Here is a 15005-nt window from a genome sequence, read left to right as displayed (position 1 = left end):
TATTATTTATTCATAAACTTTCACTACCTTATAAGATTTATCTTAATGTGTTAGTAACAATTACCAATAAACTAAACTTAACTAAATAGTGTGTTTAATGAAGTTGGCAATGTACGTAATAGGTGACAAACAACTTCAGCATTTTCTAATTTTGCTTCTGTTGAACTCAAATCTCGAATCAACTTGTCAAATTTAAGGAGTTGTTGATGCATGTCTCCTCATTCTGAACACTTGAGGCTCAGTAACCTGTTCCGCAAAAAACTTGCGAAGCAACTTACCAAAAATGTCTTTAGCCGTTAATTTGTCCTTTATATACTCTAGGTGAATATCTGCTATACGATGGATTATTTCTTTTAATTGAATTTCTTTTTCCTGCATCTGCTTCCGCTTCGAGAATCGTCTCCAAATCTTTGAAAACAAATGTTTCTCAAGCACGGCTATCAATCGGAATTTCTAATTGTTGAAATTTGTCCCATCAAACAATCAGATTTTATACTTCTCTCCACATTTCTACCCAAGATTCAATTGAAACAATTCAGGTATAAATATATAAGAGAATAGTATAAAGAATTTATTGTTCGATGAAGAACAACATGCACAGCAGTAGAATTGTTTCAGAAGTAATGCATACAAAAAAAATTGATAAACAAATATTTAAGCTATTCGATATTTTTGATTGAATATAATAAAGTTATTTTATAGCAAGTGTAATAATTCAATACAATCGCTCCAAAAATATGGACAATAAACTTATTCGAGAGTTTACAAACATTATGTTTCAGAAATATCTATACAATTAAAGGAAAAAAACAATTTTTTTTTCTCCTCAAACAGACTTAAATGAATCTACTCTGTTGGAAAACTTAAGGCAAAGGTTCGAAGCCGGATATATTTATACTTATGTCGGGAGTATACTCATCGCAGTTAATCCGTTCAAGTTCTATCCTATTTATAATCCAAAATATGTAAGACTGTATCAAAATCAAAGAATAGGCCCAATTTTACCACCACATATATTTGCCATTGCGGACAATGCATATTACTCAATGCTTAAAGAGAATAGAAATCAAGTGAGTTTATTTTTCTGTTTATATAACATATATTTAAACATTTTTAAACATTGTATTTTCTAGTGTATCGTTATAAGCGGTGAGAGTGGATCAGGAAAAACAGAAAGCACAAATTTTCTGCTTCACCATTTAACTGCTCTGTCACAAAAAGGATCACATGGATCCGGTGTAGAACAAACCATACTTAGTGCTGGACCAGTTCTTGAAGCATTTGGCAATGCCAAAACAGCCCACAACAATAACTCTAGTAGATTTGGAAAATTCATCCAAGTACGTAATATGACTTTATTTATAATAATAACGTACTATAAGCTTTTTGTTTTTTCTGTCACGAAAAGGTTAATTATAGAGAAAATGGAATGGTTCAAGGAGCAATTGTCCAAAAGTATTTATTAGAAAAAAGTCGAATAGTATCACAGGTATGTAACTATAAAGTGTTTAAAACATACATTTAATATAAATTATGTTTTTTTTATTTGCGTTACAGGGACCCTATGAAAGAAACTATCATGTCTTCTACTATTTGCTATCAGGTGCAACAGATGCAGAGCGTGAATCCTTGTATCTACTCCCAGCGGATAAATACAACTACTTAAACTCCAAAAATTTAACATTGGAGAATTGTAATGAAAAATATGAATTTTCTCGTCTCAAACAAAGCATGGAGATGGTTGGATTTTCATCCGAAAAACAGCGTCGATTATTTAATGTATTATCAGCAGTTTTGCTTCTTGGTAATGTGGAATTCTTTCCAAAAAAATCAACATACCATCACGATGAAAGTGTGCAAGTGCGAAACTTAGATGTTGTGGCCATTATATCAGAGTTGTTGAAAGTTAAACAGGATACACTGTTAGCGGCGTTAACATCGAAACGCGTTAAAGCCAGTGGAGAGACACTCATAATGCAATATAAGTTACCCGAAGCAATCGCAGCCAGAGATGCTTTGGCCAAATGTTTGTATGGAGCTTTGTTTGATTGGATTGTCTTGCAAGTAAGTACATTATATTTTGCAAGTTATGTGCATATATGTTGTTTATTATTAATGGTTACAGTGTAAGAATACGACTTTTTAAGAATGTGGCTTCGTTTCCAAAAACACCAGCAACATTCTTTTTATAATATAAACTCATTTTATAATTTATATATTTATAGGTTAATCATGCCTTACTAAACAAAGATCAGACCCCTCATACTGGTCACTCAATCGGTGTACTTGATATCTTTGGATTTGAAGATTTTGGTCCACAGAATAGTTTTGAACAACTTTGTATTAATTATGCCAACGAACATTTACAATACTATTTTAATTTGGTAAATGTTTAATTTATGTAATAAAATTAATTATTGTTCATTTTGGAATTATTATTTAAAAAGCATGTTTTCAAATACGAGCAAAATGAATACAAACGTGAAGATATTAAATGGAGTGATATAGAATTTATGGACAACTCTGGATGTTTACACCTGTTTGAATCAAAACCAACAGGGTTACTATGCATCCTGGATGATCTGTGCAAGTAAATATGATCAATTGAATATTTAAGTGTAATGAGTATTTTTAAACTAAAATCTCTTGTTTTGAACAGTTTTCCTGGGGCTACCAATGAAACACTTCTACAGAAATTCAATAGCGTCCATAAGGACAATAAGTTCTATGAAAAACCGCAACGAAAAGAAAATGCCTTTATAATAAAGCATTATGCGGGAAAAGTGAAGTACCAGGTACTATCATTAAATCTAATAAACAAATTCTGTAAACTAAGCATTTTTTTGCATATAGGTTGCGGAAATGAGAGAAAAGAACTTAGACCTTATGCGTCAAGATATTGTCAGCGTACTAAAAAATTCTAGCATGGCCTTCGTACGAGAGCTCGTTGGGGCCGATCCGGTTGCTGTGTTCCGTTGGGCTATTATACGCGCATTTTTTCGTAGTTATTTTGCATTTAGAAATGCTGGCAGCAAACATAGAAAAGAAAGGACTGATTATGCTTTGAACAAATATAGTGGCAAGAATCGTTATCGCCAGCAAAACGACATAATTTTAAGGTATGTAGAAATGTTTGCAATTATTCATATGATAATAAATAACATAACAACTTTAACACTTGCAACCCACCATTGCATTGAGTTAAAATCATATTATAAATATTTGTTTGTTTCGATAAAGAAAAAATGCATTGTATTATAAGCAAGTTGTAATAAAACAAAGACATACCGACCAATGCGTGCAATTGTGAAGAAAAAATAGAGCTGCTTTGTTAGTTCTCGCATCGCCCCTATTTACTACTTGAGCATATACTTTTTTTTTAATAAGCGGCTATTGTGAATCCTTGACTGTGTTCAAGCATATTGTGATCCTCGTGTTAAAACATATTATGAATCTGTAAAGATGCCAGTAAGTTCTATTGATTTGAAAGTCAATTAACGATACATTCTTTAAAACTGCTAAAACCGTAATTTTCTATATTCACTTTGCCGTCTGTGGTGCTCTATTTTGTATTAAAACTGTATAGAAATTTTGAACAACATATGTTATATTTAAATTGGTTAAACTCTTTTTTTTTTGAAAATAATTCTGATTACAAATTTACAAAAAATGTTATCTAACCCTGTTTGTCTTCCATATAAGCAACCTTCTGAAAGATAAGTGAAGAATAATCATTTGGTTCTTAGTTAATTAAGGATTGTTTCAGCACAATTGAACGGAAATAGTTATTGTAACTTCCCAAAATAACAAAATAAGTTCCCGGAGCTTAAAGCATAATGTTTGTTGATTGGATTCTACCCTTGATATGTGCATTACAAACACATTCAATGACAAAGTTTTTTTTTTAATTTTTGCGTATTGATAAAAATGAGCAAGCCTCTTTGTGACTAATGTTTATGTGCGTGTTTAGTATTCATTTTCCTTAAAATTAAAACGAATAAACATTATATCAAATTTTAAATCTTCAAAGTGTGGATGTGAAATCTATGAATGGTTTCCATATAATTCACAAACAAATCTGTTAGAAATTGTTCCGTTTCTGTAAATAGAATCCCTTGAAATTAATATCAAGAATAAATAAAACAGACAATTTCTCCAAAATATAGATCTACGCTATACTACTAGCAGATTAAAAAGTTTCTATTCTATATGTTTTTATATACACAGCGTGTCCGGTATATGACTCGCTTTACAGTTAAACTTAACAATTTTGATCTTTAGGACTACATTATATTCGCAATCTTTTTTTGAATTGACGCTCAATAGAAGGGTTAAATACAGTGACCGAAATATGTACAAGCATCACAAGTTTTCCAAAGTTTATGTTCACTAAACGTTTGATAAAAGAAGTCTTTCTTAAATACAAAAGAATGATCCGGTTATTCTCAATTTCTCCTGATAGAGAAGTTTATTTTTCAATAATTGTAGGAAAAAATACAGTCAATATTTGTTTCCTTTTAACACCTTATTATCTACTTAATTAAAAGTTAGTACTTTAGTTAGTAATCGTATCTGGCATCAATTTATTGGAGGACTTATCTATTTTTAAAGGATTTGTTAATTTCCAACCATGCATTGTTAATTGCTGTCGTTCCCAAACTTTTTCGATGCAATTACGGTCAGGACTAAATAAAGTCCATGGGAAACTCCAGATTCTACTAGCTTCAAGTCGTTAAGGAACACAATTCGCAAAAATAATATATTCACCGACATCCGAGGCTTATTCTAATGTCTCTGTTTTTTTAACTTGTAATTTTGTGTTGTACAAACATCAAAAGAATTTTACCATTTTAACATAAGCGACTATAAAGCTAAACCAAAAATTGGGGGGGGGCTATCCAGATTAAATTTTATTTTCGTCGCTAAAAATAAGAGATTCCCACTCTCTCACTCTCAGGCCATATAATATGATTTCTTATAAACAATAATCTTTCTTCTTTATGAGGTTGTTGTAGCTGTGATTCTTTTATCCTTTTTGTACAACGAAGCTTATAATTTGCCTTCAACACTTGCTTCACTCTTTTAACGGAGAGGTCCAACCTACTTTTAATCTTCATAGCGTATAGTTCATTCTATCTTGCTTCATGATAAAAAATATTATTTTTTCGAGACTTCTAAAAACTGTGCCGACCAGATAGGCAGCAGTATTATAATTTACCCCTAAATTAAGTAAATTACATGGCAACCACCTTTAAATGAATTCCTCGAGGCCTTGCTAAATAACAAATTCTTAAAAATCATTTTGCATACCAAATAGTGAAATTCACCTCTACAACAGCTTAAAAATGTTTGTACATCCTTTCAATTAAACAAAAATTATAATATTGAGAAACAGAGACCCATTGTTCATTGGTGGTGAACAATTTCTTGCAAATATCAAGTAAACCTTTTGGTGCGAAAGCCGTTTTGCTGGTGATTAAGAATTCTTTTGTTTCTATGATGCTTCTGGAGTTTATTATTAATCCGAGAAGATGTATGTGGGAACAAATTGCTTTATCTATCAGACTTACAAATGCGATATCATTGAGAACGAGTATAGTAACCGACATTTACACTCTGTAAAATATTTGTTTACAAATGTCGAAACAATTTTATTTATTATTCAGAGATACCACTTGGAAAAACAGTTTTTATATTTGTTGGCCTTAAGGCCAGCTGTAAACCGAACAACTTTTTCATCGATTTTCCTAAATTTCTTTTTTAAGGAATCTTTATCGAAGAACAATACGTTACCAATTAAAGATTTTTTCTTTCATTTGCGAAATACAAGTGAAGGACAATTAAATTAAATTGTTATAAAACAAATGTTACCTAAAAAAACATTTTTTCGAAATAATAATTATTATTAATTATTGTCTTGTTAAAACAATATTTTGCATAGCGATACAATTTTGTTGTAATGGTTTTTAGACGGCAGCTGTAAAGTATTAATTTAAAAATTAAGTTATTAATAAGAATACGAATTTGCTAAAAAAAATGTAATTTAACAAGAATCAGAAATATAAATTAAATCGGTTTGTGACATTTTCCATAACTTGTATTATCTCAAATACACGAATGATACAAAATCAGATCAGGTGGAAAAGTTACAGCAAATTCGGAAAATTGTAAGCCAACTTTTACCAAAATCCGTATTGTCTGTAAAAGACTTTCCCGTATACGTCTTAACCTTGCATCCAAACTCTGGCTGTGGCTGTTTCTTTTTTTCTTCCATAAAAAAAACGTTTAATATAAAAATATAGAATATTACAAAAATAATAATACAAAATAATAACAACAGAAAAGCATTAAGTTCCTTGGCTGGAAGATTGTTAATTTTTTAACTGACTATAAATATATATGCACATTTCAAAATTAACAACAAAACCTAAAAAAACAAAAAAAAACATTAGTAAAATTTATCAATTGGACATTTTCTTTTGTGTACTCATTATACATTTACGATACAGCCATCTAGTGACAGTTTCATCTGTAAATCTAACAATAAATAGAATTGCGTAAGTTAAACAAATAGCAGTGTTGAGTGTAAAAAAACAAATTATATTTTTGCTGCTCAGTTTTCCATTGCATGGTGTTGATTCTTATGTTGTTTGCAAGCCAATATTGAATTCTTAATTCATTTCATTTAGATTACATTTTTCAGTTTTAATTATTAATAGTTTTTATGTTTTTGCATCGTTTTTTTTTTAATTTCTATTATTATTTATTTACTTATTTTTTAAATCTGTTTTCGTGTAGTAAAAAAAGTAACATTAAAAATGAGTTACCTAATGCACCAAATCATCTGCCGACTAATGCGTGCCGTAACACCAGAAGATCATGGTCAAGTATTGCATTTAATAATAAAAATTTTCCTGATGGTAAACTTGTCTACGAGAGCAGTCAAGCTGGCGTCATGGAAAACAGTTCTAACAAATTGTTTTCAAAAAATTATTCAAGATTTGAGCGTTCCAGTCAGGAAGTTATGGCTAAAGCTTCGCAAATTGTTCAGTAAGATTATTTCTTTCTTTCTTTTCATTGAAGCTTTTAAAATATTTCAAATGTTGTTTGTTATGTGTTTTTATGATTCTTTTACTCTTGCATTTCTTTTTTGAATAAATAACACTAAAATTTCGTGTGAATCTTTTTTACATACATATTTTTTTTATTTTCTTTTCTTATTGTTTAAATTATTTTGTTGTATAGGAAAAATAAATCCTTCCGTCCACGTGAAAGACCGAAGAAAGGACTAAAAAATCTTCAAACTGTTAAAATGATGACAGCTGGCACGAATTTATTCAATCAAACAGGCATCAAAACTCGAAAGCAGCCCCTTACGGTAACAGCCCAGTTTCAAAATTCACTTACCGCCCTTATGGATACTCTTAATCAGGTAAATTCTAAATTTGGGAACTACAACATTATTTCTAATAATGCTATATTTCTTTGCAGGCGAATCCATTTTTCATACGATGCATTAAATCAAATGCACAAAAAATACCAAACAAATTTGACGAAACGACTGTCGTACGACAAGTAATACAGATATTTGTAAATAACATAGAACGACATTTTAATTTATCAAATTTTAGTTGCGATATACTGGTATGTTGGAAACTGTTCGAATACGAAGAGCTGGTTATAATGTACGACTGACTTATGAAGAGTTTATTCAACTCTACCGAATATTACTTCCAAAAGGTTTGGTTAGTTCGCAAAAGGATGTCAAAGATTTCCTCAGTACTATGGATTTAAATAAACAGCATTATCAACTTGGTACGTACATTTTTTCTAAACGTACACAATAAAGACATATTTGTATTGTTCGTAAGAAATTTTAATAATTAAAGGATAATCGCACTTCCTTTAGGATCATTTGTATACAACGAACGACTAAGTGCATAAACTTCGTCATGTAGTTAAAATCGCTACATTTTTAAAAATATACTCAATTTTATTTCTTAATATCTTATGAAGAGTAACACTTAATTACATTTTACTCGTATAAAGTTACAAAAACGATAATGTAAACTTTTACCTTGCAATTCATTTGTCAGAAAAACTCTTCAGTTATTGATACTTTAACCCATTAAAGACCAAGCACCTTAAAAATAATGATCAATGAAAAACCTTTAAAATCCTGTTTAATGAGTTCTTTATTTGACCACAAATACACTTACAAAAAAAATATTTTGTTTAGTTTGGTCCTTAGATTGGTATACTCAAACGAGTACACTGGTCAGATATGGGTACATTCCTTGCCTAGTTATCAAATATTTTAAAGCACTCTTCTTCGATACAAAGAGTAGTTTGGCACCTCTCACATATCCATCGAAATCTGCTGTGGCATATCCGGCATCGTAGTTGATTTTGAATTTTTGTGGGGAAATGTCCTCCTTCACTGTGAATAAAATTTTTTCACAAATTTGGTGCTTTTCTTGATGACCCGGAATGTAAATAAGTCCTCGTTATGGTTCTGTCAAATGAAAGTAGATTGCGGTTTTCTTTGGTTTGCAAACAATGGAGTCGCTAAGCATTTACCACCATTGAGTTGATCATATGTGAGAACAATGGCCACCACCATTTCCTACCCTTTATTTTGATTCTGTAATTGTTCACAAATTGGTCATGAAGATCGACCCCACCCATAACCTTGTTGTATGCCACTAATGGTTTTGGCTGTGGAATGATTACCCTCTCTTTTACTGCTGCTGACCATCGTTTGAATCTTCCAAGAGGTTCCAGGGTGCCGTAGTTTGTTGCAACTGTAACAACAGCATTATCTTTCCACCGCGCGAACAGAATGTTATTTTTTTGTCGAATTTGTGATGAAAGTAACCACGATTGGCCTTCATTACCGTCTTCAAGAATTTCAATTGACATTTTTTTGTTCTATTCTCACGTAACGTAGCCATAAGGTCATGGCTGGTAAAATAATTGTCAAAAAAACGATGTGGTCACTTGGGCTTTTTACTACATCCAGTAAATCAAGCACCCCTCGAGATCCAAGTGGTAAACACTTATTGCTTGGAATTACATTTTTGGCACCGCAATATATGTCAGTTATAGCAATATCCATCGCTACTGCACAACATCCACTCCTTAGAGCCAAAACGGACATGCTTTCCACGGATAAACTGCTTTGCGGAATGGTGACCAAAGTATTTGATCATAGCCTCATCAATCGATAGTTTGTCATGAAAAAAAAAACAATTTTTGATAGTTATTGCAAATTGATTTTTATCAATGGTCGAACCTTCGCCATTTTATCGATCTGATCAAGGCATGCATTGTATAAAATGCTTGATTTCCTTGAAGCGATTGCGGGACATGGCGTTAGCAACCAAAGGAATTCTTGTGTATTCGTCTAGGCACCAATACAAATTTTCTTGAGGAAATTTTCTCAGATCCCTTGGCCAAGCAAGTGGGATATCGTCTTCACTGGCAAATTCATCGGTGACTTAAACCTCTACTGCTACTGGTATGTCAACAGGAATATGGGAATCAAGCAAGTCATCCTCACATAAAAAACACAAGGCCCAAACGTTGACCAAATACTTCAAAATCGCTTTCAACCTCAAAGAAATTATTCATAATGTCCAAATACATTTCCATGCTTGCTTTCACATTCAGAGAAATTTAAATCAAAGCTACTTTCCGAGAAAAATTAAACTGAAATTTTCAAAAATACTGTACTCAATTGAGTACAGTGGTAGCTAATGGGTTGAATTGAAAAAAAAAATAAAGTTTACGTATATTCTAAACAAGAAATCTTACCATGCCATGAGCGAGTATTTTACATTAATGGGTATTAAGTAAGAGCTCCAATTATCGATTTTTTTTCATTTCCATAGCAAGAAATAAAATAATCTCCCTAATACTCATGCGTAGTACTCGTGGCATGATGGTTAGTGCATTGTATCCATTTTCAACCCTTCATCGGTGTCAGGTGTGATTGGATTTTCGTCTAGAACATCAAAAATCCTTCACGATACTCCAAAATGACTCATCTATAATGATAAGATCTTGATTAGGAGTATATTTTCCTAGTACAAGTGAAGTATCCATATGCAACCCTTCATCGATCTTGAGGGTTGATAAAGGATCAGGTGATGGTTTTGGGTGTGATTTGAGTAATTCTTGTCATGAAAAGTGCTTTCTCAAATTAGTGCTTTCTCGGATTCGGCTTAAAATTGTAGGTCCTCTTCATTCCTGACAACTTTACTCGCATACAGGAATGGTTGAGAGTTGTAAGTCACTATGTAATAGTTTTCAATGGGCTGTTGCACCATCTAATTTTTGTTTTATTTTTTATATAACTTATCAGTATCAGGTACATATATAAGTATTTACAAAAATTTTTGTTCATTTCATAATAATTAATATTTCATACAGGTGCAACAAAAATTTATATGAGGGAATCCCAAAAAATGCGCTTAGATATAAAACTTCATACAAAAATCATCGATAGTATTGTTTTAATCCAAAGATGGTTTCGCGGTATTCTTCAACGAAATAAGTTTTTACTTTATAAACGTGCGGCGTTAACAATACAATCCTATTGGAGAATGACACTAGCTCAAGAAAAACTAACGAGCAACCGTCAACGATGGAGTGCAGCAGTAATTATTCAATCATATTGGAAAATGTATAAACAAAAGACTTGGTACCACAAACTAAGGGTTAGTATTGTGATAGTACAGGCACATTCTCGGGGAACGATAGCAAGGTTGCGTTATAGAAGTCACAAAATGGTTGGTGAAATTTTGTTTTCAAATATAGTATTGTAATATATTTGTTTTTTTTTTTGTAATAGCGCTTGCAAAAAGAGAGAAGCCGACTGCGATGTACACAAAGTCTACCCAGTACTGATAGGTAAAATTTGCTAACTATTTTATTATTTTCAGGAAATGAAATACATTTTTTGTTACTTGGCAGAACGTTCAGTGAACTCTATAAAACGAAGGATGTCAAATGTTCATATCAAAAACCGCATCACAGTCTGGATAGTGAATTCGACGAACCAGCTGTACAGCATAATCTAGAAGCAACACTTCTTGAATCACAAAATAATGATGTACTACAGAAGGCTGGAAATCAATTGAGAAACCTCATGATTTTATCAGGCAACAATAACCGATCTATTCCTGTTGGAAATGATTTACATCAGAACTTTGATATTAAACTACATCTTAAGCAGAACTCTACAGACAACATTGAAAAATTATATCCCAGTAATGAGTCAGCCGCGAGTTTTATTGAAAACAATACAGCAAATTATAAAAGGTATGTTTATGTACTGCTTAAAGTATTAAATAATATTATTAACCGTGTTGTTAATAATGACCTTTTTGACATGTAAATTATGCCAAAAGTAGCTTTACTTTCTCCAAGTTTTGTCAGTTATATCAGTTTCTCCGGATTTATCGCCTTAAAAATTGTTGTTTTACTTAGTAATTGTACATATTTTTATGGTTGATTCTCTGTGATTTTGCTTTTGTGATTATTGATCATATATTGGTTTGTGTGAATGTGTAATAAATTGTGTATTGTTTGAATTGTTTTCAATTTTAGTGTAAATATTATGTAGTTAATTTAATGGGCCATATAATGACAAACTAAGTGTAATGTGTGTATTTGTATTGTGTGATTGAATGTTATAATTATGTAATTTGTGTTAACTATACTCCATCAGAATCAATTATTGATGTTTGACGGATGTGAACGAAAATAGTTTCATTTCATAAAAGAGAATGTGGAGCCCCCTAATTTAAGCACAGCGAAAGAGCATAAACAATGATCGGCAAGTTTATAATTTTAAGATCTCAGAGATTTCCGTATTGTCAAACTAAATTTCTCATATTAGGGTGTTTTGTTCAAATTTCGTGAGTGTACTTTCAGTATACAGGTACAGTTTACAGTTTACAGTTTTATTATTAATTTACTCAGTAAGATACAATATCTTATAAGCTAGAGTAACTATCAGTATCGCAATACTATAATATAAAACAAAAAATGTATGCTATAGTGACATATTACTTACAGTAAGCTAATCTGTTAGATTATATAAGCATTTGAGCAAGTATATTTCAATTATAAAGTTATTAAAAAATAAATTTTTAAAATATTTAATAATTTACAAATAGCAGAAAAAAAATAATTTACAAAAAATCATCAGCTTCCTCATCATCATCATCATTAATGTGTCCCAAAGTATTTCTTTAGATCTCTTCCAAACTGTGTTCTACAGCTTATCATTCTAATAGAACGAGGTAGAGAATTCCATAGTCGAATTGCATGTACATAAAACTGACGTTCCGATACTAAATACGAGTAGCGAACTGGAATGAGATCACACGATCTATTCGATTGTGGAAATTTAATTTTACTATATAAATATTCCGGTTGACGGGATTGCATTAGATTGTGAAGAAAGGTTAATGTGCGATATCTAAATAAGTTGTCTAACGATATACCATACATCGATTTTGAAAAATGTGATATATGTTCATATCTTCGTATACCATTGTACATAGCGAGTTATGCTGTTGAAAGCAACATTTAGCCTTCGTTTGTGCTCATAGTCACAATTGCTAAAAACCTCGCTGCAGTAGAGCATAATAGAGATGATCAAAGCTTTAGCTAAAATCAAACGAGTTTTTAAGGGCGTGATATGATAAGTTGTCCACAACAAACGAAGACTACCATAGACCTTACCTAACGCAAGTTTTATATGACTGTTCCAGGTTAAGTTTGTATTGAAAGTAAACCAAGGATTTTTGCAGAAGCAACAAAATCGATTACAGAATTGTTAAGATATATTTCGGGGAAATATGAGGTATCTATATTAGTACTTGAAATCACTAAGCACTTTGATTTCTTAGGATTTAAACATAGATTGTTATTACGAGCCCAATTTACAATTTTATTCAGACCTTCATTAACTTCATGTGCACCATTCTCAACCATTCCTAATGGAAAACTGTGGTACAGTTGCACATCATCTGCATGCATGTGTATGGATGAGCTAAGCGACAAAGAAGAAAGATCATTGATATACATTGTAAATAGCAAAGGACCCAAAATTGAACCTTTAGGAACACCACAATGCAAAGGAAGAAAGGAAGACATTGCATCATTAGCATGAACTGCCTGAAATCTCATAGACAGATAAGACCGAATTAAATTTGTTGATGGCGCAGAAAAATTAAAGAGATGTTCAATTTTTTCGCAAAGTTTCTCGATATTGACTGTATCGAAAGTCTTCGAAAAGTCTAAGAGAGTGAAAATGGTCACTTTATCATCGTCTACAGCTTGCCTAATGTTTTCCACCACTTCAATTAAAGCCGTGGTACAGCTGTGCCTCGGTCTGAAACCAGACTGATTGGATGATATCATTTTGTTATTGTTCAGAAAAGAGCGCATTTGGTTATTAATTAATTTTTCTACGGCTTTTGAAAGAAAAGGCAAAATGGCGATGGGTCGAAAATCATCACAATCACGATTCTTAGGAATAGGTATCACCTTAGCTTGTTTCCAAACAGAGGGAAAGGTATTGGTCATAAAGGTTGTGTTAATTGTGTGCGTTATGTATTTCAGAACGTAAGGTAATATGGCTTTTAAGAAAACTGGATGTATACCGTCAATACCCACGGAGTTAGATTTGATGGCTAAGATGCTTTCTAAAACATCAGCCTCATCAACCGCAGAGAAATAAAAACGTGAAGGTAGTTCATTCAAAGGATAATCAGTTAAATGCGACACATTAGTACTATTTTCAAGGCCTTCTATAGTTACTGAAGTGAATTTTTTATTAAGTTCGTCACAGTTAACAGATACACATTTCTCGTTGACTTGCTTGCCCACACCAATGTCCCTAAGATTTGTCCATAGCTCATTTTTGGCAAGTGACGGATCTAATTTTGGTGCGTTAAATCGTTTTTTTTGCCTCACGAATATCACGAATATCACTAATCACTCTATTTCTTAAAACTTTATATGCATGGTACAATTCATCGAGCCTAAATAATTTCCAACGTTTGTATGCTAGATTACGTTCCCTTATTAAAGCCTTAATATTATTGTTAAACCAAGATTGATTTTTCCTTCGAAACTGCTTTATAGTCAGGGGAACATGTAAGTCATAGAGAAAGTTTATATTCGTTTGAAGAAATGATATTTAGTCATCCACAGAAAGGATACCGTATATTCGAAACCACTCAATATTATTCAGATCTATTTCTAACTGCCGTCTGTCGACATTTTTAAAACCTCTAAAGCTGTAATTAGAAGGTTGAAACATTATATCCTTCCACACAACACACAGAATCCACAGAGAACCATGTTTCACTAACACAAACCACGTCAATCTTGGAATTTATAAATAAATACCGAAATTCATCTAATTTTGGACTCAAACTTTGCGCATTGATATGGCAGACTTTCAATCCAGTATGCTGCCCACTTAGGACTTGTATTATTGAACGCAGGGATTGATTCGACAACTCAGCTATAGATTCTCTATTACGAACATTAGGATCAATCATTGAGTGAATTTATATAAAAATCGACAAGGACCCAAATCAGTCCAGTCAAATATAATAAGCTGTAAGACCAGATTAAAAAAGACACACAGAAACAACCAAAACACAAGAATGATGACGACGAATATGTATAATTATAGATGCATGAGAAAGTAATGCATTTTGAAATCATTATAAGAAAGAGAGAACGATAATATTAGAATTATTAAAAAAGAAAAAAAAATATAATAATAGTGAAAAAGAAATAAAAAACTAATAAAGTATAATAAAGTAGGAAAAAAATAAATTAAATAATTATTAAAATAATATAGAAGAGAGAGAAAAGAAATCAACTATTCTGCAGAAGGCTTTTATCAAAATAAGTAAATATGAAAGTAAAATAATAATGTATTTATGCTGTTTACTTTGCTTTGCTTATTAGGG

The 15005-nt window shown here is 31.7% G+C and overlaps 1 protein-coding gene across 10 annotated transcripts in view; it reads left to right on the top strand.

The window, feature by feature from the left end:
* The window catches only part of LOC129945748 (unconventional myosin-IXa-like), a 41698-nt gene that overhangs the window by 21091 nt on the left and 5602 nt on the right, over positions 1 to 15005 (top strand). For 8 of the 10 annotated variants that reach the window (XM_056055646.1, XM_056055641.1, XM_056055642.1 and 5 more), the window contains 15 exons: positions 835 to 1070; positions 1134 to 1340; positions 1409 to 1489; positions 1558 to 2064; positions 2226 to 2384; positions 2448 to 2590; positions 2660 to 2795; positions 2854 to 3119; positions 6799 to 7050; positions 7246 to 7432; positions 7492 to 7575; positions 7632 to 7815; positions 10435 to 10793; positions 10856 to 10914; positions 10978 to 11325. In XM_056055646.1, coding sequence (XP_055911621.1) covers positions 835 to 1070; positions 1134 to 1340; positions 1409 to 1489; positions 1558 to 2064; positions 2226 to 2384; positions 2448 to 2590; positions 2660 to 2795; positions 2854 to 3119; positions 6799 to 7050; positions 7246 to 7432; positions 7492 to 7575; positions 7632 to 7815; positions 10435 to 10793; positions 10856 to 10914; positions 10978 to 11325 — 3208 coding nt within the window. Of the gene's footprint in view, positions 1 to 834; positions 1071 to 1133; positions 1341 to 1408; positions 1490 to 1557; positions 2065 to 2225; positions 2385 to 2447; positions 2591 to 2659; positions 2796 to 2853; positions 3120 to 6509; positions 6558 to 6798; positions 7051 to 7245; positions 7433 to 7491; positions 7576 to 7631; positions 7816 to 10434; positions 10794 to 10855; positions 10915 to 10977; positions 11326 to 15005 lie in introns of all 10 variants that reach the window. The other 2 variants (XM_056055648.1, XM_056055650.1) reach the window with 2 other exon arrangements.

This window comes from Eupeodes corollae, chromosome 2 (genome assembly GCF_945859685.1).
Source record: "Eupeodes corollae chromosome 2, idEupCoro1.1, whole genome shotgun sequence".
Lineage (NCBI taxonomy): Eukaryota > Metazoa > Arthropoda > Insecta > Diptera > Syrphidae > Eupeodes > Eupeodes corollae.
The sequence above is the reverse complement of the archived record's forward strand: the minus strand, read 5'-3'. Positions and strand labels throughout refer to the sequence as shown.